At 48.1% G+C, this 25076-nt stretch overlaps 1 protein-coding gene and 1 long non-coding RNA gene across 2 annotated transcripts in view; one reads left to right on the forward strand and one right to left on the reverse strand.

The window, feature by feature from the left end:
• Positions 1-25076, reverse strand: part of LOC309362329 — a 368586-nt gene that overhangs the window by 184544 nt on the left and 158966 nt on the right. The gene's annotated exons all lie outside the window — the stretch shown is intronic.
• Positions 17393-25076, forward strand: part of ZDHHC15 (zDHHC palmitoyltransferase 15) — a 36340-nt gene continuing 28656 nt past the window's right edge. The window contains exon 1 of the mRNA XM_081897935.1: positions 17393-17575. Coding sequence (XP_081754061.1) covers positions 17458-17575 — 118 coding nt within the window. The 5' untranslated portion in view covers positions 17393-17457. The remainder of the gene's footprint in view (positions 17576-25076) is intronic.

Below are 25076 nucleotides of genomic sequence, written 5' to 3' on the forward strand. Positions count from 1 at the left end.
TATGGAGCGAAAAATACAGTAATTCTCATATCCAGACCCTGTCTTCAGAACAGAGTGAGCATTGAAAAGACTAGAGTAACTTATTTCTGATCTGGGGTCTGTGCTCTCTGCCTCCTGCACTACTCTGGCTCTTGTTGACTTGGAGGTGAGGCGGGTGGCAGAAAGGCCTACCCATTAGCCTGGAGAGCACCATCACCTAACTCATGCAAGTGGAAGGAATTCAGGGTGTCATCCAGACTGACCCCACAAACCCACAACATCATGCATAGGTGCCGTGGTGACATGTGGCCTGTTTAGGTCTGCCTCCATCACCTGCCACTCTCTGGGTGGTCATTTGGGGGCTCCCAGGGTTGTGGTCCAGCCTAGCTGCAGCCTTGTCCAAACAGATGTGTCTTTTCCTTGTTTGGAGGTTCTAGCAGGGGAGCGCAGCTATCGTATACCCTTGACCGAAGAACGGTACACTCCTTCTATCTGGGATGGTCGTCCTCTTCCACCGAGCGCGCAGCTTCAGGAGGGACGCACATAGAGCGGTGAGGGAAGAAGGGGACACCCGCCTAGCCAGCCAGATCAGCCGAATCAACCCTGGCGATCAATGGGGTGACAGATGTCGCAGCCAGATCACCCTCACATCCAAGAACTGGACAAAATGACTGGGAAAATTAGATATCAAAAAGACCACGAATTCATCAAGGACTGGGGAAAGTTTATGGATTATCTGGAAAACAGATGTGATGTACAGACAACGTTAGTCGGTTTCAAAGAGGCTTTGTGATTGTTAAAGATGTATTGTAAAAAAAAACAGAAGCGATAAGTTATTATTAACTGGCAATGCAAGTTATGAAAAATGCGTAATGAATAGTAAATATGGATGATTGGTGGAGGAGCTGGTGGAAGTTCAAAAAATTGGAAATATGAGAACAAGAGTGTGTTGATTAATTTGTAAAAGAAAATTTAATAAAAAATTATTTAAAAAACAACAACAAACAGATGTGTCTTTTCGCCCCCTTGAAAGGCCAGGTGGAGGGAACTAATGCTCTTGAGAAGCATACGGCAAAACCACTGCAGAAGACTAAGGCACCAAGCAGTCCAAGGGGGATTTGGCTATTGTGTTACAAGATCCATTTCTTGCTTTGCCTTCCCCCCTTTTCACTTCTGTCAAAATCTACCCAGTTCCTGCTTGCTCCCTCTCAGCTCATATAAATAATTGCCCTTTGCAAAATCCAAGCTGCTTAGGGATGCTTTGGCTAGAATGTCTGCAGTTTGATATACAACTTTCAAGATAGGCTTCCATGAATGGGACATTACAAGAAGCTGACCAGACAAAAACAAGTCATCCTGATATGTTAGTTTGGCCTTGACATTCTTGGTTCAGATCTGAGCGAGCTGCAGCAATGAGGCGAACATGCTGTTGTTCTTCTGGAGCCTCATGTTTCTGGGGCCCAAACCCCTCTGGCTCATGTCCGTGAGAAACTATGCAGCCAATTAAAGATTCTCACTAGCCGCCTGCGCCAAAAGTAAAAAGGCCACACTGTGAACATAATTGACATTCTGGTTGGGAACAGAAGCAGCAAGAGCCACAGAGGTGGAGGATCATTTCACAGACATGGTGTCCAAGGAAAAGGGGGTGGGGAGGGAGGAGGAAAAGAGGAAACTCAGGTGCCAGTTTTTAAAATAACACTTATACAAATAAGCAGCTGGAAAGGAAACATTAAGGGAGCCTGATGGAATTAGTGCTATAGGACAGATGAAGGAACCAAAGGCAACTAGTGCCTCAGCGGAATTGATGGAATAGTCCTGCTTTCCTTTTCTCCAAGTACAGTGGTACCTCGGGTTAAGTACTTAATTTGTTCCAGAGGTCCATACTTAACCTGAAATTGTTCTTAACCTGAAGCGCCACTTTAGCTAATGGGGCCTCCTGCTGCCACTGTGCCGCCGGAGCACGATTTCTGTTCTCATCCTGAAGCAAAGTTCTTAACCTGAAGCACTATTTCTGGGTTAGCGGAGTCTGTAACCTGAAGCGTAAGTAACCTGAAGCGTATGTAACCTGAGGTACCACTGTGTTACATTTCAGCAGAACCCAAGAAGTTGCTGTGGGCCACACAGCAAATGGGTGGGCTTTTTCCTCACTTTTCTCACCTGGTTGCTAGGTAGGAGTTGTTGTGGTTTTCGTTACACTCTATCACCTCACCCTAACGTCCCAGGTGGGGTTACAATAATTAAATCAAAACATTAATTTTAAAGGACAGTATTAGATAATATCAAAAATGTTTTAAAACAATATGGTAGGTTGGTTGGCATCTGCCTGTTTCAAGAGACAATGGAGTGCCCCTCTGGGGGTGAAGTCAAGCCGCTGTGTTAGCAGCACCAAAGTGACCTCCCCTGTATGCAAGCCATGGCAGTGTGTATGGAGGTCCTGGGTTGCCCATATGACAAGACCTCCCTCTCAGCCAGTGGCGTAGCGTGGGTTGTCAGCACCCCGGGCAAGGCAAGTAATTTGCGCCCCCTAACCCGCATCGCACGCCTGGCACCCCCCCTCCACAGTGGGCAGCGACCCGGCGGCTCAGATCGGATTCGCATAGCCAGCACTGCAGTGAGAGAGAGTGAGTGAGCCAGGTAGGGGCAGAGAGCTGCAAGTGCGAGCGCGCCCCTCCAGTTGTTGCGCCCGGCCCCCCCTGCACCCCCCCGCTATGCCACTGCTCTCAGCCTCACTGATCTGCCCCAAAGAAAAGCAGAGCAACACATTTGGAACCACCTTGGCTGCAGAGGTTGCCAGAAGTAGGCCTGCAAGATGCCATCCAACCATCTTAGGCACTTCACTCCAGATTTGTGTAGGGTTTATTCCTAAGCCATTATTTCTCCCAAAGATATCCTGCAATGCAGCAGAGGTTTAGGATCAAAGTTTTCCTTCCCCTAGATGGACATCCTTCCCAGATTGTTGAGTCCAATCTACCTCACACTTCCCTCTACAGCATGTGCAGGAACCGCCTTCTTGACCATTGGACCCACTATTATTCATGTCCGCTTAATCCACTACAGCCTATTTTCCCATGCAGGGGAAGTCCCTAACTCACCAAGGGTTTGAGACCCATCAGTTACCCTTACCTGGTTTAACTGACCACTTGAAGCCATTTCTCAGGGTATGGCTGCTGTTGAATACTGACAGCTTCTAGGAGCTACAGGTGAGAGCTGAGTGCAGGGTGGGGACCAAAGGTGGACAACCTACCCCAGAAGGAGCACAATGTGTCCCCCACCAGAAGTACTACCCTCTCCTAACATCCCATATACCCAATTTACATTCACATAAATAAGTGGTTCCTAGAAATACACATCCCAGGTGTCAAAAGCCTAGAGAGCATTTGCCAGAATCTGAATGATAGTGACAGGTACTCTATGTGGAAAAAGGAGTTCCACAACTCAATGGCTACCACAGAGAAGGCCACTTCCAAGTTTCTGTGGGTGGAGGAACTACCAAGTGGGCTCCCTCTGGCAATCTCAGCACCCAAGAAGGTCTGTAGGGGAAGAGGCAGTCTTTGAGATATTTGATCTGCCTGATCCGTTGCTTTTTACATGACTTAAATCTTCTGTAGTCCACAAACACAAGTCCTAATTCTGGGGGCTTTCAGATCTTGCCTAGCATGTGATAATTTCATACTCTCACTCACTGGATCATCACTTTGTTGTTGTGAGTGGGCTCCCTTTCCATGGAGGCACAGGTTACCACAACAGCCAAGGCAACATTTTTCCACCTTCGCCGCATCAAGCAGTTGGCCCCTTACCTTTCCCACCCTGACCTGGCCACAGTGATCCATGCGACGGTCACCTCCAGGCTTGACTACTGTAATTTTCTCTACTCAGGGCTGCCCTTGAAGCTGTCCTAGAAAGTCCAGCGGGTGCAGAATGCTGCAGCGAGGCTCAACACAGGGTCTCTGCCATGGGAGCATATTCACCCAGTGCTTTTCCAGCTGCACTGGCTCGCGGTGGAGTACAGGGTCAGATTTAAGGTGCTGGTTTTGACCTTTAAAGCCCTTCACGGCCCAGGACCCTTGTACCTACGGGACTGCCTCTCCCAGTATGCCCCACGGACGACTTTAAGGTACATAAATAGCAACACCCTAGAGGTTCCGGGCCCTAGCCTCAACCAGAGCCAGGGCCTTTTCAACACTGGCTCCGGCCTGGTGGAACGCTCTGCCTCATGAGACCAGGGCCCTGCTGGATCTGATTTCTTTCTGCAGGGTCTGTAAGACAGAGTTGCTTCGCCTGGCCTTTGGCTTAGAATCAATTTGATTCCCTCCCCCTCTTTCTTTTTTCCTTTCTCCTCCTGAGATGAGGCTGCATTTTAACATTTTAACGTTTTAATATTGTATTTTAATCTTGTTTTTAAAGTTGTATTTCAATCAACTTGTTTTTATTATTGGTTGTTAGCTGCCCTGAGCCCAGTCTTGGCTGGGGAGGGTGGGGTATAAATAAAATTTATTATTTATTATTATTATTATTATTATTATTATTATTATTATTATTACCCTTGTGAGTGACGCTGTCAGGAGTCTTGTACTCCCAGCAGGGTCACCCAAGGCAGTAACGTCAATGGGAACTAGCTGGACAAAGAATGATCCAAGAAGTCCTCAACAGCAGAACAGGCAGAAGATAACAAGTGGCATGTTACAACGGCTGTGAAGGCGGATGAAGGTTGCAGCAGATAAGAATCTACCATTCGTTGTGATACTCATGCCATCAGAATAGAGCCTTACTGCAAAGACTGTATCATAGTCAGCACACACTGATCTACAAAGATAAAACAAATTCACAAACATGCCAAACCCAAACCCAAAAAAGTCCCATGGCTATCTGCAAATGGTAATGGCGGCAGGACAGTGAAATCTAGAAGCCTCTAGTCATGAACCTGCACATGGGCAGTGGATACAGATTCATTTGCTATGATTCAAGGAATGAGGCAGTTGAGCAGCTCGACAGCTGTATCCATGACTGAGCAGCCCTATTTAGGATCCACTCTGCTCACCCCAAAAAGAGGGAGGGGCAAGAAAAGGTTCCCTAAACATAGTCTGCCTCCCTTTTTCCCTGACTGGATTACCGCACCCAGTGGGGTCATCACCCAGTAGTCGTAAAAGACATTTGAACTTTGGAACATGAAATATACAGACTTTGTTGGATAACACAGATAATGGGTATCCCAAATGCAGAACTGACATCATTACAAGAGAGCTGTGACGTTTTAACGTGGATATTGCAGTGTTTCAAGAAACTCAAAGAGCAGGAGAAGGACAACTGAAGGAAGAAAAAGGAGGCCACACATTCTTCTCAAAAGGTCTACCGGGACAAGAACGTTTAATACACACTATCAAAAATGATCTTGTGAAGCTCTTGTCAGAAGTCCCTACCAGCATTAATGAGCGACTTTCAACCCTTTGAATAAAACTTACCAAAACCCAATAGGCTACTATTCTCAGCACTTATGCACCAACACTGGATGCCAATGAAGACATTAAAGAAAATTTTTACTCTCAGCTGGATGCCATCCTAACAGAGACACCTAAGGAGGATAAAATTATCCGCCTGAGTGATTTTAATGCGAGAGTTAGGCGAGATTTCAATCTGTGGCTGGGACTATTGGGAAAGAAGGAGATGGCAACAGCAACCAGAACGGAATCTTACTTTTGACTATATGTGTAGCACACAACCTTGTTATTACCAACACACTCTTTCGACAAAAAAAATAAATTTTAAACATCATGGAGGCACCCTTGGTTGAACCACTGGCACCTCTTAGACTATGTAATTGTCCCAGCTGAAGACTGCCATGATGTGCTCCTTACCAGAGCTATGACGAGTTCTGACGACTGCTGGACAGATCACCAATTAATACACTCCACGGTGGCTATCAAGATTATACCTCAACGCAGCCTTCAAGGAAGGAAACCAAGGCGCAAAATGAACACTCAAGCCCTTCAAGATCCCATTAAGTGGGATTACTTCCAAACGGCTTTTAAGGACCAACTGCTTTCGGAGTTCCCTGATAACGTTGAGGAACACTGGACCAAGCTAAAAACATCCATTATTGCAGCCTGTGAACAAACTATTGGATACCAAACCAAGAAACACCAGGAGTGGTTTGATGAGTATGAAAGTGAGGTTGAACACATTATTGACAAGAAAAGGAAGGCCTTTCAGATCTGGCAAAGAGATAGAAACTGTGCAACTAAGAAAAAACCTATACCAATGCTAAGGCTGAGGTTCACAGAGGAACCAGAAAACTAAATAACATCTGGTGGATAAAAAAAGCTCAAGAGATCCAGCACTTAGCCGACACTCATGATGCACAAAGTTTCTTTAAAGCTACAAAGACCATCTATGTGCCAATAAATCATGGCATGTGCCCCCTAACCTCAACGGACAGTACCACACTTCTAAAAGATAAAAAGCTATTGCACTGCTCTGGAAAGAACATTACCAGCATCTCCTTACCTGCAACTCACTCGTAGCTGCTGAGGTCCTTTCACAAATTGTGGAAAAACAAATTAGGGATGAGCTTGCAGAATCTGCAAATCGGGGAGAGTTGTGTGCAGCTACTAACTAACCAAATGAAAAACAACGAAGCCAGCGGACCTGATGGGATACCTGCCAAAGTCTTCAAAGTGGGAGGAATTGAACTTACACAACTTCACAAGCTCATCAAAAAACTCTGAGAGAGAGAGAGAGGAGATCCTAGCAGACTTTAGGAATGCCAAAATTACCAATCTCTTTTAACAAGGTGATAGAACGGATTGCAGAAGCTATTGAGGCATCTAATTATTAGCTGCAGCTAGCAAAATTCTTGCAAGGATCTTAGCACTGTCTCCTAACAATATCCAAGGCTGCCCTTCCTGAATCCCAAAATGGTTTTCGACCTTCTAGGGGGAAAGTGGACATGATTTTCACCTCTCGACAGCTTCAAGAAAAATGCAAAGAGCAAAACCAGCCCCTGTACTGTATATGGCGTTTATTGACCTAAGGCCTTTGACACTGTAAATTGTAATGCCCTGTGGACTGTCCTTCTGAAAATGGGCTGCCCAGATAAATTTGTGAATATCATTCGACTCCTCTGTGATAATATGACAGCAACAATCGCAGTTAACAATGGCTCTCAAAGTGGAAGAGTAAGATCAGGTGTTAAATAGGGTTGTGTTACTGCCCCACTCTATTTATTATTCTCATTGCCATGATCCTATGCTTTGTTGAAGGGAAACTCCTCACCGGAGTAGAAATCATATATTGAACACATGGAAAACTCTTTAATCTGAATAGGCTGAAACCACAGTAAGGTTACCATAACTTCTGTCATAGAGCTTCAGTATGCTGATGAAAACGTAGTGTGCGCACGCTCAGAGGATGACCTCCAAACCATACTAAATATCTTTGCAGAAGCTTACAAAAAGCTTGGCCTATTGCTCAACATCCAAAAAACCAAAGTGCTGCACCAAAAAGCAAAAAAACAGCCCCTTTGCAGCACCACAAATCCAACTCAATGGTGTGATGTTGGAAAGTGTCAGTTACTTCTCCTACCTAAGCAGTTGTCTTTCCACAAGGGCAGACATTGATGCTGAAATCCAGCATTGACTGAGCTCTGAGAGTGCAGCTTTCTCTCGATTGAAGTGCAGAGTGTTTGAGGACCAGAACTTTCACAGGGAAACCAAAATGCTTGTTTACAAAGCTAATGTATTACCAACCTTATTGTATGCTTGTGAAACATGGACCACTTATAAACGCCATCTCCAACTCCTTAAAAGATTCCATCAACGGTGTCTCTGAAAATTTTTACACATCACTTGGGAAGACAGGCAAACTAATGCCAGTGTACAGGAAGAAGCAAAGACCACCAGTGTTGAAGCAATGATTCTTCAACATCAACTTTGTTGGATTGGTCATGTTCAGATGCCTGATCATCATCTTCCAAAGCAACTACTCTATTCCGAACTTTAAAATGGAAAGCATAATGCTGGTGGTCAACCAAAGAGGTTTAAAGACTTTCTCAAGGCAAATCTTTAAAAATGTAGTGTAAACATTAACAACTGGGAAACACTGGCCTGTGAGCGCTCCAGTTGGAGAACAGCCTTTGCCAAAGGTGTCATGGACTTTGAAGATGCTCAAACTCAGGACAAAAGAGAGAAATGTGCTAGGAGGAAGGAACGCTTGGCAAACCCTCATAGTGATCAGCTACCACCCAGAAACTTATGTCCCCACTGTGAAAGGACGTGTGGATCCAGAATTGGCCTCCACAGTCACTTGCGGACTCACTGTCAAAACTGTGTTTATGGGAAAGAATCTTACTCGGCTATGAGTGATCACCAAAGAATTACATACTCTAGAGAAGACAATGAGAGGTTAGGTAGCAATCATGTGTATACTTACCTGGGAGTAACCTCTACTGAACATAATGGGATTTCTGAATAGACTTGTACAGGGGTGTGGTGCAAACTTTAAATCAAGGCTCCTTATTTTGCAGGCTCTGCCGCCCTCATGTGGTGCACTTGCAATATTGCCTTTGTTTCATTTTCCTAGCAAAAATCACCCCTCCCTCAATAATTGCTGTAGACCAACTATCCAGCAGAGGCAGATTTATGCATCCCCGCCCCCCCTTTTTTACATAGCAAGCACTTTTATATGGGAACTAGCCTTTCCTTAGTGTAGATTTTAACATTTATGCAGCTGCATGCAAGTGAGAAAGAAAATCCCTTGAACTTCTGTCTGGCCCAGAGACTTAGTCTCAGGAACAAAGGTGACAACTGCAGTACGGTAATTTGGAACATTTTTAGAGCAGGTTTGGAAACATTATCACTACATTTAGCCCAAATGTATTGTTATGAGCTTTTTGGGAGGTGGGAATCAATCAGTCTGAATGGCACCCTGGGTCCCTTTGAATTCTTGGGATCCTATATCTGTCCGCTCATAATGTTTTTCTTACTACCATATTCTTCCATGTATAACATGCCCCCATGTATAAGACAATCCCTATTTTTCAAACCCCAAATTAAGAAATCAATATTTTGGGGGAGGGGAGGGGAGATCGCCCTGAGTTATGAGGGGTTTTTGGGAGGGGGGAGGTCACCCTTCAGTTGTTGAGGTCACTGCTACCAATCGCTCAAACACCTGCCCGCTCGCTGCCAATTGCCCGTCTGCCTTGCCTCTGCAAATTGCCTGCACACCCACCTGCCTTGCCAAAGCTGCCAATTGCACGCCCACACGCCTCGCTGTAGCTGCAAATTGCTTGCCCGCTCACCACAATCACAGCCAATCGTCCGCCCACTACCCCCCCCATGCATTCACTATCCATGTATAAGACGAGCCCTGATTTTTGCCTCTTTTTATAGTGAAAACCATTGTCTTATACATGGGAAAATACCGTATGTTTTTCTTCTATGTATTGAAAATATTTATGTGTCATCACACTAAATAGGACCCTCGTACCTACGGGACCGCCTCTCCCGGTATTCCCCACGGAGAGCCTCAAGGTCCATAAATAGCAACACCCTAGTGGTCCCGGGCCCTAAGGAAGTCAGATTAGCCTCAACCAAAGCCAGGGCCTTTTCAACACTGGCTCCGGCGTGGTGGAACGCTCTGCCTCATGACACCAGGGCCCTGCAGGATCTGATTTCTTTCTGCAGGGCCTGTAAGACAGAGTTGTTCCGCCTGGGCTTTGGCTCGGAGCCAATTTGATTCCCTCCCCCTCTTTCTTTTTTCCTTTCTCCTCCTGAGATGAGGCTGCATTTTAACATTTTAACGTTTTAATGTTGTATTTTAATCTTGATTTTTAAGTTGTATTTCAATCAACTTGTTTTTATTATTGGCTGTTAGCTGCCCTGAGCCCGGCTTGGCTGGGGAAGGCGGGGTATAAATAAAAAGTATTATTATTATTATTATTATTATTATTATTATTATTATTACTATTATTAAATCTCTTTTGGGCATAGACAGGTGGCGCTGCAAACTGCAGCATGACGGCAGCTTTCAGAGAAATGCCAGGTAACTGCAGCAAGTTACCTAGCAAAAGGATGTCACATAGAGGAGGGAGAAAGGTTGTTTTCTGCTGCTCCAGAGAAGCGGACACGGAGCAATGGATCCAAACTACAAGAAAGAAGATTCCACCTAAACATTAGGAAGAACTTCCTGATAGTAAGAGCTGTTCGACAGTGGAATTTGCTGCCAAGGAGTGTGGTGGAGTCTCCTTCTTTGGAGGTCTTTAAGCAGAGGCTTGACAGCCATATGTCAGGAGTGCTCTGATGGTGTTTCCTGCTTGGCAGGGGGTTGGACTCGATGGCCCTTGTGGTCTCTTTCAACTCTATGATTCTATGATTCTAAGGTCTGAGGTGAGTGGCAGTGGCAGCAGGCAAGCCACAGAGGAAGAATTATGGCAGGCCAAGGAAGCTTCTCAGAACCTGAGGTCATGGCAGGTCTACCCATGAGGCAAGGTGAGGCAACCAGCTGAGGCAGAAGGATTCACAAGGATAGCAGGACCTTTGGCCTCCAGGGAATCCATCACCCACTGCTGTTGCCACTGAAAGCTGCTCTTTGAAAGCCATTTCCTCTTTGACAGCCCTCCTACCCCATGTCACCTCTGTGGTGGCCCCTTGGTGAGTAGGAGATGCTGATGGTCTCCTCCCACCCCTAGGGAGGAAATGGCAGGAGCTGCCCTCTGGGGTCTCCTGGGCTTGGCACCCACCCAGAGTGATTCAGAGCAGGCTATTTTTCTGGCTTCCATCACAGTGTCCCATTCTGCCAGAAGCAGTTTAGTCCTGCTGGTCATATGACCCGGAAGCTGTCTGTGGACAAATGCCGCCTCCCTCAGCCAGAAGCAAGATGAGTGCCACAACCCCATAGTCACCTTTGACTGGACTTAACCATCCAGGGGTCCTTTACCTTTTACCTTACTTTCCTTCCCCCAATGGCCTTCAATTCCCACTTCAACCATCTTGAATCTTGATTTTATTTCCCCCCTTGTTCCCAATGTTGATCTGCCCACTGGTGGAGGAAGAGGAGTGCGGGGGGAGCGCACCGCCTCTGGCAGTGCGATCCCGGTAGGGGGCCATCGTGGCTGCACCCCTGCCCAAGCTGGGTGCCACGCCCCCACAGGTACCACGCCATGCTCCGAGGATGCACGCCATGCTCCCAGGACGCATGCCACGCCACACTCACATCTGCTCTCCACCCCTGGTGCCAGAGTGTGAAGCTCCGCCACTGGATCTGCCTTCCCTTTTTTTTCTGGGTGGCGGGAATCACTTTGTGGTTTGCCCCAGGTGCCAAAATACCTTGGGCAAGCCCTACCTGAGCTGTTGCATAATTGCTATTGCTATCTATTGGGTTTAACACATTTTATGTTACACGGCGCGTTCTAACCAATCGTATAAGTGTTGGTAGACGAACATTCTAATGGCAAGTAAGCGCATGCACTTTCAACTGTCAACTGTCAACAACGGTCAGTTAATACTCAGCTTTATTATTGTGTTGTGCAGTCAGTTCGGTTCTTGTTTTCCTATGAGTGAGCTGTTGTCACTCCCAATTGTTGAATAAGCGTATTTGAGGAACTTATACTGCCTTGGGCTTCTGACTTTTTCCGAACATTTAACATTGGCAATGAAGGTGGGATTGATGAGCTCCTGCCGGCTGCCAGAGGCCCAAGACCGCACCACAGCACTGCCACCTGCCGCCTCGCAGTAAGCGCGACCTCACCGCCACACTGGACTCAGCAAATAGTCCCGGAAAAGAGACCGCACCTGCCACGTCTTCACAACCACCCACAATCACACAAGCGACTGCCCCAGGTCTGAGGAAGGCCACCAGTCATAGTCAGCCACCACCGGACTTCGATTAATTGTTATTATTTATTTATTTATTTATTTATTTATTTATACCCCGCCAATCAGGCTGAGTTTCCCCAGCCATGCTGGGTGGCTCCCAATCAAGCATTAAAAACAATACAGCATTAAATATTAAAAACTTCCCTAAGCAGGGCTGCCTTCAGATGTCTTTTAAAGATAGGATAGCTGCTTATTTCCTTCACATCTGAAGGGAGGGTGTTCCACAGGGTGGGCGCAACTACCGAGAAGGCCCTCTGTCTGGTTCCCTGTATCCTTGATTCTCACAATGAGGGAACTGCCAGAAAGCCCTCGGCACTGGGTGGAGACGCTCCTTCAGTTATACAGGACCGAGGTCGTTTAGGGCTTTAAAGGTCAGCACCAACACTTTGAATTGTGCTCAGAAACGTACTGGGAGCCAATGCAGATCTCTCAGGACTGGTGTTATGTGGCCCCAGCAGCCACTCCCAGTCACCAGCCTAGCTGCCACATTCTGGATTAATTGCAGTTTCTGAGTCACCTTCAAAGGTAGCCCCATGTAGAGCGTATTGCAGTAGTCCAAGCGGGAGATAACTAGACCATGCATCACTCTGGCAAGACAGTCTGCGGGCAGGTAGAGTCTTACCCTACGTACCAGGTGGAGCTGGTAGACAGCCGCCCTGGACACAGAATTAACCTGCGCCTCCATGGACAGCTGTGAGTCCAAAATGACTCCCAGGCTGTGCACCTGGTCCTTCAGGGACACAGTTACCCCATTCAGGACCAGGGAATCCCCCACACCCGCCCACCCCCTGTCTCCCAAAAACAGTACTTCTGTTTGTCAGGATTCAACCTCAATCTGTTAGCCGCTATCCATCCTCCAACCGCCTCTAGCCACTCAACCAGGACCTTCACCGCCTTCACTGGTTCTGATTTAAAAGATAGGTAGAGCTGGGTGTCATCTGCATACTGATGAACACCCAGCCCAATAGATATTAAAAAGCATGGGGGAGAGGACGGAACCCTGAGGCACCCCACAAGTGAGAGCCCAGGGGTCTGAACACTCATCCCCCATCACCACTTTCTGGACACGGCCCAGGAGAAAGGAGCGGAACCACCATATAACAGTGCCCCCAGTTCCCAGCCCCTCTAGACGGTCCAGAAGGATGTTATGGTTCATGGTGTCAAAGGCCACTGAGAGATCCAGCAGAACTAGGAAACAGCTCTCACCTTTGTCCCTAGCCCGCCGGAGATCATCAACCAGTGCGACCAAGGCAGTTTTAGTCCCATGAAGAGGCCTGAATCCCGACTGGAAAGGATCCAAATGGTCCGCATTCTCCAGGCGTGCCTGGAGTTGTTCAGCAACCACCTTGCCCAAGAATGGTAGATTTGAGACTGGGCGATAGTTGGCCGCATCTAAAGATGTTTTTTTAAGCAGCGGTTTAATGACCGCCTCTTTCAGTGGGTCTGGGAAGGCTCCTCCACAGAGGGAAGCATTCACCACACCACAAAGCCCATCACCCAGCCCTTCCCGGCTTGCTTTTATCAGCCAGGATGGGCAAGAATCAAGGAGACAGGTGGTCGGTTTCACTTGTCCAAGCAGCCTGTCCACATCCTCGGAGGTAACAGATTGGAATTGATACCATGTAACATGACTAGACAGGACTCTAGCGCTCTCCTGCCCCAGCCCTGCTTCCACGGTGGAGTCTACCTCCTTCTGAATCTGAGCGACTTTATCTGCAAAAAACTTTGCAAAAGCTTTGCAGGAGATCTTGGGGTCTCAACCAGGCCCTAGTGATGCAGGTGGTTCCGATAGATTGTGAACCACCTGAAAGTCTCCTGCTGCTGTTTTCTGCAGATGCAATAGAGGCGGTGAAGAAGGCCCTCTTCGCTGTCGTCATTGCCACTTGGCAGGCTCGATGTTGAGCTCCAGCCTGTGTCCGGTCTAATTCAGAATGAGTTTTCTGCCACCGGCACTCTAGCCGTCTCAATGATTGTTTCATCGCCCCTAGCTCTGGGGAAAACCATGGGGCTGTCCGGGCTCCATGCAATCGGAGAGGGTGCTTCGGAGCCAGATAGTCAATAGCCCTGGTTAACGCCGCATTCCAGCGGGCCACCAGGGAATCAGCTGAAAGGCTGAAACTTGGGATAAAACATCCCCTACCACTCTCTGGTAGCCAATTGGCGGGAGCAGACCATCTGAATCGGTCCCACCTCCCTGCAGAGGGGAAGGGTCGCGGAGAAGTCCAGTTGCACCAGGAAGTGATCTGACCATGGCACTTCTTTTGTTTTGCTTTTACTTAGTGTCAGATCACCAACATCCGTAGAGGTAAACACCAGGTCTAAGGCATGTCCTTGGCCCATGAGTTGGGCCAAACGTATTCAGGGACAGCCCCATGGAGGCCATGCTTTCCACGAAGTCCCGAGCCATCCTGCAGAATGGCCGCAGTGGCTCCACCGAATAAGGAGCTACGTCCGACTACAAGGCTTCACTAGGGAGGCAGACAAGGTGGGTGTGCTACTGATAGTGCTGGGAAGTTCTGCCATCACTCTACTGGAAGGTCTGATGGCACCCAGGGACATAGAGGCATGCACTTTCCATGAGCTGACACAGGCTATGACAAGGCACCTCACGCCTCAGCCAACTAAGAACCACCACCGTTACAACTTTGCACACAGAGAGCAACAAGCACAAGAGTCAGTGAGTGAATACATCACAGCGCTCTGGGCGATTGCAATGTATTGCCAATTCAATGACATCAAGGGACTTCTCGAAAGGTTCGTCAGACAGCCGTCTCTGACAATATCACGATGATGGAAGCAATGAATATGGCCACAGCCTTTGAGAAGAATATTGCCCACGAGGCGGCCCACAACCCACATAAGGAGAACTCACCACATCCAGCAAGACCGGCCAACTTCCGTAGATTCCCATAATGAGGATGTCCACCGAGCTTTGGACTGATCCGACCGACACCACTGCTCCCAAGCTACGAGAGCATTGTCGAACCAGCGATCATCTGATGCACCTTGAGGAACCTGCGTCAGCTGCGGAGAAAACCAAGAGCATCGGACATGCAGATCCTGCGGCTGAAAGACTTACCGGACCAGCCCTTGCATGTGAAGGACATTGCCACCGCAACCACAAAGGATAGGCTGTTGTCCTGCATCTTGGACTGGGTGGGGAGGGGGTGGCCCGGGAAGCTGGGTCCAGAATTTTCATGCTACACAGCCCGCAAGGATGAGCTGTCTACTCACAAGGATGTGTGTTATGGGTAGCCATGTCATAGTCCGTCCCCCCCATTAAAGAAAAAAGTCTTAGAAGGGCTGCACGTGTCTCACCCGGGTATCGTCAAGATGAAGGCATTGGCCTGTAGCTATATGTGGTGGCCAGGCATAGATGCGGAGATAGAGGGCTGGGTGAAACGTTGCGAGCCCTGCCAGGTCTCCCAGCCGGATCCACCCAAGGCACCAGTACAGTCCTGGGAGTCCATACAGTCCCCATGGTCTCGGGTGCACATGGATTTCGTGGGGTCTTTTCAGGGCCAACACTTCCTAATAGTAGTCGACTCTCAGTCCAAGGGGCTCGAGGTGGTGCCGACCTCAACCATGTCCGCTAGAGCGACTATAAACACGTTCAGGAAGCTATTTGCGACACACGACTTGCCAGACATACTGGTGAGTGATAATGTAACCAAGAATGAAATCCACATTCGTTCTGCTCCTTTTCACCCAGCCACTAACAGCCAAGCTGAACACATGGTCCGTACTACCAAAGATGCGCTTAGGCGCATGGTGCATGGAGACTGGACTCTCTGGTTAGCGGAGTTCTTATTGGCTCAACACATCACCCGAAGCGCAGTGACCGGCTGGAGCCTGGCGGAGTTGCTTATGGGGAGGAGGCTCACTACCCTCCTTGATCGTATGCACCCTGACCGGGCACTTGAGCAACGGCCATCCACTGTGGTGCGGGGGGGCTCCAAGAGGGTTCTCCCCGGGGACACTGTGTACCTCCGAAACTATGGTTCTGGACAGGGTTGGGTCCCTGGTATCATTGCCCGCTGTACAGGTCTGGTTTCCTACAAGGTAGGGTTGGAGGGGGGACTGGTTTGGAAGAGACACATCAACCATATCAGAGCCAGAGCACCTCCGAACACGGAACTTCAAGCGGAACCAGAGGACAGAGAAATGGGTACTTTGGGAGATTCTGTGCCCAGGCCAGGGTGGGAACCAGAAAGGTTGCTGGTGACTGAGTTACCCCAACAGGGCGACTTCAGGCCAGAATCCTCAGTGGCTCCATCGGCAGTGACGCCTTTGGAGCCGGCCTCTCTGACCGCCCCACTCAGACCGCGGGTACAGGAGGAACCTCCTGGGTCACCCACTTGGGCACAGGAACCACGACAGTCACAGCAGGAGCAGAAAAGGCCGGCACACTTTGATGACTATGTTTGTTCCTTTTGTTAGGAAGTTGGGGTGGGAGGAGTGTTATGTATTGGGTTTAATGCAGTTTATGTTAGAAGGCGCGTTCTAACCAATCATATAAGCGTTGGTAGACGAACATTCTAATGGCAAGGAAGTGCATGCTCTTTCAACTGTCAACGGTCAGTTCATGCTTGGCATTATTATTGCCTTGTCCAGTCAGTTCGGTTCTTGTTTTCCTATGAGTGAGCTGTTGTCACTCCCAATTGTTGAATAAATTTAGTTGAGGAACTTATACTAACTTGGGCTTCTGACTTTTTCTGAACATTTAACAGCTATCACGTGCTGTTATCTCCTAACCTCAGGCAAGGCGTGATGCCTCTCTGCCCCCTTTCCCAGTATGTTCAACCAGTATAGCAAGTAGTTTTCACTAGATGAAGTCTGGAGAGGCTTGCTTGCCTTCCCATGCCTGGTGCTGTAAGGTAAAGGTAAAGGTAATCTCGCTTTCAGGCTGAGGGAGACGGCATTTGTCCACAGACAGCTTTTCGGGTCATGTAAAGAGTTCGTCTAATGGGACACTGGAGCGCCAAGTGGTTTGCTGTTCCTGAAAAAGTCCTCACTAGATGGCGCTGCAGAACAGCTGAATGAAAAGTGCTGCAAGCCCAGCCTTCCCTGCCCCGCCTTACCGCTGACTCTGCCACCAAAGAGATAGAGAAATTAGAATGCTACAAGCAGCCCTCCGCTTCGGGTTTCCATTTCACCTCCAATTTAGGTGGGGGAACTGATCGACCCTATGTCCTTTTCGTTGGTGCCCCCCCCCGGGGCTTGGCTCCAGGCTGAGGATGCCAAGGGCCCGTATGGGCTTATTTGGCTGCAGCGGCAGCATTAAATGACCTAATTATTAATTAATACAACAATCCCATTGACCTCTCGGCAGCTTTAATACCGCCAAGGGCTCCAAAGCCTCTCGAGGCAGCCCCGCGAATGGCGCCTGGTGAGCAAAAGGCGCCTTCGACGGGGAACCCCGAAGTGTGGCTCCGAAGTGTCGCCTCCTACCTCTCCGGGTCCCGCCCCATCCAGGCGCTGAAGTCGAGTTCCGAGCGGGCTCCTTGCCCGCCCCGCCCCGCCCCGCGCCCCGCCCCTGCCTTCCAGCCTCGCTAAATGGACCGCCGATGTGCCTCCGCCGCCTCGCCAGGCCGGGCCAGGCGGGGAGAAGATGGCACTGTCCAGGGGCCTGCGGTGCTGCCAGCGGGTCTTCGGCTGGGTTCCCGTCGCCATCATCACCCTGGTGGTGCTCTGGTCCTACTACGCCTACGTCTTCGAGCTCTGCTTGGGTGAGGCTGGGCGTGGAGCGCGAGGGGCACGGATTCTCCCTGGGCGTCAAGCCCCACTGGAAACAGGCGGGCTTCCTCGTGAGTTGTAAGCGGGAGGGAAAGGCAAGGGGAGGACGCGCAGACCCCGAGCGCACTTTGCCCCCCCCCCGCCCGCAGGGAGGCAGGTGGGCTTCCTCGTGGGTAAACGCCTTGCCTGGGAGTGAGCCCCTCTGAACGCACAGGGGTTTCCCTCTGAGCAAAGGCAGGAAAGGGGCTGCGCGGATCCTGGGCGCACTTTGTCTCCCAAGGAGTAAGCCTCCTAGGGCACAGGTGGGCTTCCTCCCGGGTAAACGTGACGCCGCCAGCTCCGCATCTCCTTCTGAAGGGGTGGCTGAAAACCTCCCTGCGTGCCCTTGCTGGGGTGCAGGCGAGAGTCCACTGCTCGTAATCGAGGGAGTTTGCGAAGTGAGGCGACCCTGCTGCCTGGGGCAGCAGATCCCCAATTTCGGTCTCTCCCCGCCCCCGCCCCCCCCCCGCGCCACCTCCCATGTTCCTGATGTCGGTTTTCCCCGACCCCCTTCTTCCCTGATGGGGAAAGGGAAACCACAATTTTGGGGTCCTCAGGTGCCGAAATGTCTTAGGCTGGCCCTGAGTCCTTATACTGTACAGTACTGCACAGCAAGCCCTAACAGAGGTTTCGTAGTTCAGCGTTGCCCCCTCAAGACACTGAAGAGGGTTATGAGCTCTCAGCAGGAGCGAGGTTGGGACAAGGGTCTTCCTGGTTCTCAGTCTTCAGTGGGGTGAATTCAAGCCCAATGCTTCTCTTTCTCTAGCCTGACCTCTTCCCTTTCTGTTTTTGCTGCGATCCTGCCACCCTCTTGAGCCAGCCTTGATTGTGTTGCACAAAAACCTGAGGCAGTTGTAGCAGGGGAGATAGAGCCTGGTGCGAGGCAGGAGAACAAAGCTACCTAGCTCTGCTAGAGAAGCTGTGGTGTTTCTATATAAAAATAAAATGGACTTTCTACAGAAATGATAATCATGATTTTTTTAAAAAAAGAAACATTACCTTGGTTTGTAACTGGCCAAACCATCAGTTTCTGTCAATGGTCAACATGCTTATTTATCACTCATCCAAAACAGATCTAACATATTTACCATCAAGTCAGAATACTGCAGATTATACTTCAGCTTGCATTCTGTTGACTTGGTTTTTATCACCCCTTTGGATTATGTTACAGTAATTGATTTGTGAATGAAATGGTTGGCATTATAATTATGATAATATGGGGATAATAATAAGTCAGATTTGGAAATGGTTTGTCATTGGGAATGGGGTTAGTGGGGAGGGGAAACGAGCCTGCTTAGAGGGAGGCTTGTATTGGAATTGGGTGAAAGCAAAGCTAGTGATTTGATGCTAAATGGAGGAGAAATAACCAGTAAGCTTCAAGGCCAAGAATTTGACTCCAGGTCTCCCTGGGCAAAGTCCAGCACAGTGGCTGTGCTGTACCACTCTGATAACATGCCTGCCTGCCACACCAGTTTAAAGTACAGAGCTAGTAGTTTCCAAGAATCCAAGGTGAGAGAAGGGAGAATATATTGATGCTCATTCCCTCTCCTACCAACTAGCCGGCCTTTGGTCTAATACAGCAGGGATTTTCTTACATTATTAGGGTGGAAAGGATGATGTTTGGGAGGGTTGGTGCTCTTTTTGTGGTGAGGAAGGGAGGGAAAATTTATATATTTCCTTCCAAGATTATGTATATAACATAGGAAGTAACATACAGAAATAATATGCACTCAGGAATGCCCCGTAATGCAAAGCCTTCATCAGGACTTTCTTGGTTGTGGTCATTTCCCTGTGGAAGAGCCTTCACAGAGAAGCCCGCCAATGCCTCTTATTACAGTGGTACCTCGAGTTACGTACTTAATTCATTCTGGAGGTCTGTTCTTAACCTGAAACTGTTCTTAACCTGAATCACCACTTTAGCTAATGGGGCCTCCCGCTGCTGCCGTGCCGCCACTGCAAGATTTCTGTTCTCATCCTGAAGCAAAGTTCTTAACCTGAAGCACTATTTATTACAAATTTATTATTTGTACCCCGCCCATCTGGCTGGGTTTCCCCAGCCACTCTGGGCGGCTTCCAACAAAGATGAAAAATACACTAAAATGTCACATATTAAAAACTTCCCTGAACAGGGCTGCCTTCAGATGTCTTCTGAATGTCAGGTAGTTGTTTATCGCTTTGACATCTGATGGGAGGGCGTTCCACAGGGCGGGCGCCACTACTGAGAAGGCCCTCTGCCTGGTTCCCTGTAACTTGGCCTCTCGCAGTGAGGGAACCGCCAGAAGGCCCTCGGAGCTGGACCTCAGTGTCCGGGCAGAACGATGGGGGAGGAGACGCTCCTTCAGATATACTGGACCGAGGCCGTTTAGGGCTTTAAAGGTCAGCACCAACACTTTGAATTGTGCTCGGAAACGTACTGGGAGCCAATGTAGGTCTTTCAAGACCGGTGTTATGTGGTCTCGGCGGCCACTCCCAGTCACCAGTCTAGCTGCCGCGTTCTGGATTAGTTGTAGTTTCCGGGTCACCTTCAAAGGTAGCCCCACGTAGAGCGCATTGCAGTAGTCCAAGTGGGAGATAACCAGAGCATGCACCACTCTGGCGAGACGGTCCATGGGCAGATAGGGTCTCAGCCTACGTACCAGATGGAGCTGGTAAACAGCTGCCCAGATTTGACCTGTGCCTCCATGGACAGCTGTGAGTCCAAAATGACTCCCAGGCTGCTCACCTGGTCCTTCAGGGGCACAGTTACCCTATTCAGGACCAGGGAATCCTCCGCACCTGCCAGCCTCCTGTCCCCCCAAAACAGTACTTCTGTCTTGTCAGTTTCTGTCTTGTCAACTGAAGTACAATCTCTTGTACTTCTGTCTATTTCTGGGTTAGCGGAGTCTGTAACCTGAAGCGTATGTAACCTGAGGTACCACTGTATAGGTCTTTTGGTTGACATTTGGGTAAATTGGCATGATTGCTCTACTGATTTTACTGACTCTCATTATGGTTTTATCACATTTTTGTCAGACAGACAGGGGAGACATCAGATACATTTCAAAATAAATAAAACACATGTCTTTTAAAGCAGGAGTAGTTTCACATGACCAGTCAAGGCAGCTGCGTAAGGCCCAAACTACTGCCAGTCACCTGTAGTTCTTTCCTGCGCCCGCCCTTTTCCAAAAGCATTCAGGCCAGATGCTGAGCAAGGAGATGTGAGAGGCTGCTTTCACTTCTGGAGATCATGCTGCTTGGTATTGCCCCCTCCCCAGCACACATGTTTACTTGTAGAAGAAACTTCCTTGTTTTCCCCAGTCTAGTCCTCACAGCTCTCCCACAGCTGCATATGTTATTTTGTTGTTTATGTTGCTTTTCTAAGGAAGATAAAATGTAAGTAAATATACATGCATCAGATATAGGTTGAGCCTCCATCTTATTGAATCAGCTCACATTACCTCCACTTGTGAATTCTTGTTGAAGAATAAACAGATCAGCATTTTTAGCACAGATTGTCCTTTAGCCTGTGTCAATGCATTCACAAAATCAGTATATACATCACTGAGGACTTCTCCATGATGAAGCTGGCACATGCAGAGGGGAAATTCACATCTCCCCCCCCCCCCCCGGAGCTAATAAAGCAGGCGGAAGTAAAAATTTAAATCCTGATAGCTGATTTATCAACAACAGTACTGTACTGGTCTTTGATCTGCCTTGCTGGTAATACTGCCCACTGAAGTGTCTTCTTGGATCCTTTTCTGAAGTGGGTGAGAAATAGGCGTGGCACATACCTTTCCAGAGCATTGTTGACTTGGTGAAGGTATGTGGATTTTGCAGGGGGTGGGAGAGTTGTGTGTGTGTCAAACATCTCAAAGTGAGATGTTCCAGGTGCTTACCCAGGTTCTGTTTCCTTGGAATGAAGGTCAGCAAAGACGGTGGTGTCTTTCAGATATATTTATTTACAGATGTATAAAACCTGAATATAGGACAGAGGGCCTCACAGGATACCCCAATAGATCTTGCTTCTCCACTAGTTACAGTCGCAGACCTGTGTGTCTGTCTCCTTCCAGCTCTGCCCTCAATATAATACAGTGGTACCTTGGGATGCGAACGGGATCTGTTCCGGAGCCCCATCCTGAATAGAATGTAAGACGCGACTGCACGGGTTGCGTTTCTCCGCTCCCGCGCATGCGCGTGATGTCATTTTGACCGTCTGCTCATGCGCGAGCGGCAAAACCTGGAAGTAACTCGCTCCATTACTTCCAGGTCGCCACGGAGCGCAACCCGAAAATACTTATCCTGAAGTGTATTTATCCCGAGGTATGACTGTATTCTAGCTATTGTTCTCCTATCTAACAGGAGGGGGCGTGGAGGGAAAGGCCCCACCCATTACATTATTGTCTTACAGAGAAACTTGTCTGGCTAACCTCCTCCATTAGATTATAACCCTCACTGGTTATTGTCCCCCACGAATTGGAAGGGACTCAGTGCATCATCCAGACTGAGCTCCCCAAACCCACAACATAATTAAGAAGAGGCAAGCACACCAGCAGGTAATTACGGAAATGTGCAGAAATCCTTCCTCTCCCCTATTTTCTGAGCCTCTAGCAGAGTCTGCTTAGACGTTGTCAAGATTTTCTCCACAGCTGTAAGAGCTAGCAGTCTTCTTCAACAGAGCATAGGGTTTTCTGAGCTGGGGTTCATGCATAGATTTGGAACCATTTGGTCTGCTGTGAATCAAGATTTGGGCCAGTTAACCCTTGCTGGAATTAGTGATTACCGAGGATGTATAGCTGCAGCCCAAATCACCTGCCTGGCTTGTGAATAAAAAAAATGTGTGTGCTGTGATATTGTGCTGCTGTGTGTGTCCCCCAACCCACCTCAGCTTCAGTTCTTAGGCTGTCACTTGCAAGGCTGAGAAACTAGAAGCACAGTACAGTGGTACCTCGGGTTAAGAACTTAATTCATTCTGGAGGTCCATTCTTAACCTGAAACTGTTCTTAACCTGAAGCACCACTTTAGCTAATGGGGCCTCCTGCCGCTGCCGCATGATTTCTGTTCTCATCCTGAAGCAAAGTTCTTAACCCGAGGTACTATTTCTGGGTTAACGGAGACTGTAACCTGATGCAGCTGTAACCTGAAGCGTCTGTAATCCGAGGTACCACTGTAATGACTGTTGATGGGAAGGGGAGGGAAGGCACATGGTGGCAGCTTTTGGCAGCAGCCATACATCCTATTTGTTTACTAGTAATAATTGTTTCATTTGTGGTGTTGTGGAAATTGAGGGCTCCTCGGTAATAGCTTCCTTCAACCTGGTGCCCTCTTAGATCAGGGATGTCAAACTCAAATTCACCGGGGGCCGCATCAGCAGTTTGGTCATCCTCAAAGGGCTGGTTGTATCTGTAGGACTATGTGTCCACACTTTATTATCATAAATTATTGTCACTGCATTCAATTATTACTGTTTTTTGTAATAATGTAAGTAATAACTAGCTCTGAAAGCAGAAACATAGTCAGAATAATGGCAAGTAGATATTCAAATGTACAATTATTGTACAATTTATTGAAAAATGATTTTTGGTAACAGACAGTAATTATTTTTTAAAAAACATACAAATATTGCCAAACACTGTTTATTACACATATGGCAAATACAAGACATTAACTTTTTTTAAACTTTTCTGACTAGATGGCTGACATCGTTTTCCTGAGGTCAGTCCATCGATGTCTGGCATTAGGTCTTGTGCTGTAGCAATCCGCAAAACAGCATGGAGGTTATCATCAGTGATGCGTGATCTGAGCTTTGTTTTGTTTCTTTAGCTTTCACTGCTGCATCATTTTTGCTGTCATTTTTGCAAAAAAATTTCCGTTGAGAATGCAGGCTACCTTTTAATTCTTGGACCTTTTGTTGCTTTTCCTGGTGGCTAAGGTTAGCAAATTTGGCTCCATGTTTGGTCTCAAAGTGCCGGCGTAAATTGTATTCCTTCATCACTGCCACTTCCTCATAGCAAATAAGACATACCGGCTTGTCTCCATTAATCACAAACATGTATTCACTTTCCAAACTCTCCTGAAATTGCCTTCCCTCTGCATCAACTTTTCTTTTCTTTGACATTTTTGGGTTATTTGATTGTAGTTTATGGTCCCTATACCACTGTAAAGTGACACGGAAGTGGTCAGTATATCCAAAGTTTACCACTCAGACTTTTAAGCAGAATAATAAGCAGACCCCCCCATAATAAGCAGACCCCCTCCCCCCCATACATCATATGTACTTACAGTACAGGAGAGAAGGGTTCAGGCAGCCGTTGGATCTGTCACATCGCAGGATGGCATGTGCTCAATATAAAAACAAGTGGAGGTTTCCTGAATTTATGTAAAGTGGAGGTTTCCTGTGTAGAACGGCCGGCGCCGCTAGAGGGCAGACGTTCTCTGGCTTGTAGGCTGCCGCGCATGCGCTGAAGAGGTGCCTTTCTTGTGTCAAAAAAAAAAGCAAGAATAAAAGGTGAAGGCTGGCGGCACATGACGAGGTCTGGCGGGCCGGATTCGGCCCGCGGGCCTTGTGTTTGACACCCGTGCTCTAGATGTTTTGGATTACAACTTCCATAAACTGCATTCAGGGTAGTGGAGGTCACCAAATTGGTGAAGGCTTTCACAGGAGTGTCTTTCGTCAAGAAAATCAGTAGGGCTCAACAAGTACATAGCATGGTGTACTTGTTGACCTCTGTTGGTGGAATCTTATTTGTTTCAGTTGTTCATGCAGTGCATAGTTAAACTCACTTTAATGGGTGTGTATGTGTGCAGCTACATGTCTGTTACTTTTGAGTGGATTTGATACCATGGATGGTGTAACGTAGAACCTAATGTCACAATTACCATGTGATAGTCTTTAAGATACCTCAGGGCTCCCTGATTCTTTAAAAAACATAAATGAGTAAAATTTACAGTGAGACCTACTTGGCGCTGACATTATTGTTTCTGCTGCTGCGTTAAAATGTTACTGTGCACTCAGGCATTTTACAGTATGTGATGGGCTGTTTTTCTGATCCTTAGCTCTTGTTGTGTTTGGTTAATTGCATATTCTGCCAGTTTTGATCTTGTAATTTTTTAGAGATGGGGTTGTTTTTAGTAAAATATGCACTCATTCATTCTTTGGCTTTAAGCTTTGTATAATGTACCGTATTTTTCGCCCTATAAGACGCACTTTCCCCCCTCCAAAAATGAAGGGGAAATGTGTGTGCGTCCTATGGGGCGAATGCAGGCTTGGCTTTCACTGAAGCCTGGAAAGCGAGAGGGGTCGGTGCGCACCGACCCCTCTCGCTCTCCAGGCTTCAGGAGAGCCGCAGCGCCAACCCCACAAGGTCGAGGGACAGCGGGGAGGCGGAACACCGCCATCCTGCTGTCTCCCGATGTGGTTTGGAGGCTGACGGCGGGGAGACGCGTGCTTCTCCCCGCCACCAGCCCCGCAAGCTCCGG

The sequence above is a fragment of the Podarcis melisellensis genome (genome assembly GCF_964234715.1).
Source record: "Podarcis melisellensis genome assembly, chromosome: Z".
In the NCBI taxonomy this organism is placed as follows: domain Eukaryota; kingdom Metazoa; phylum Chordata; class Lepidosauria; order Squamata; family Lacertidae; genus Podarcis; species Podarcis melisellensis.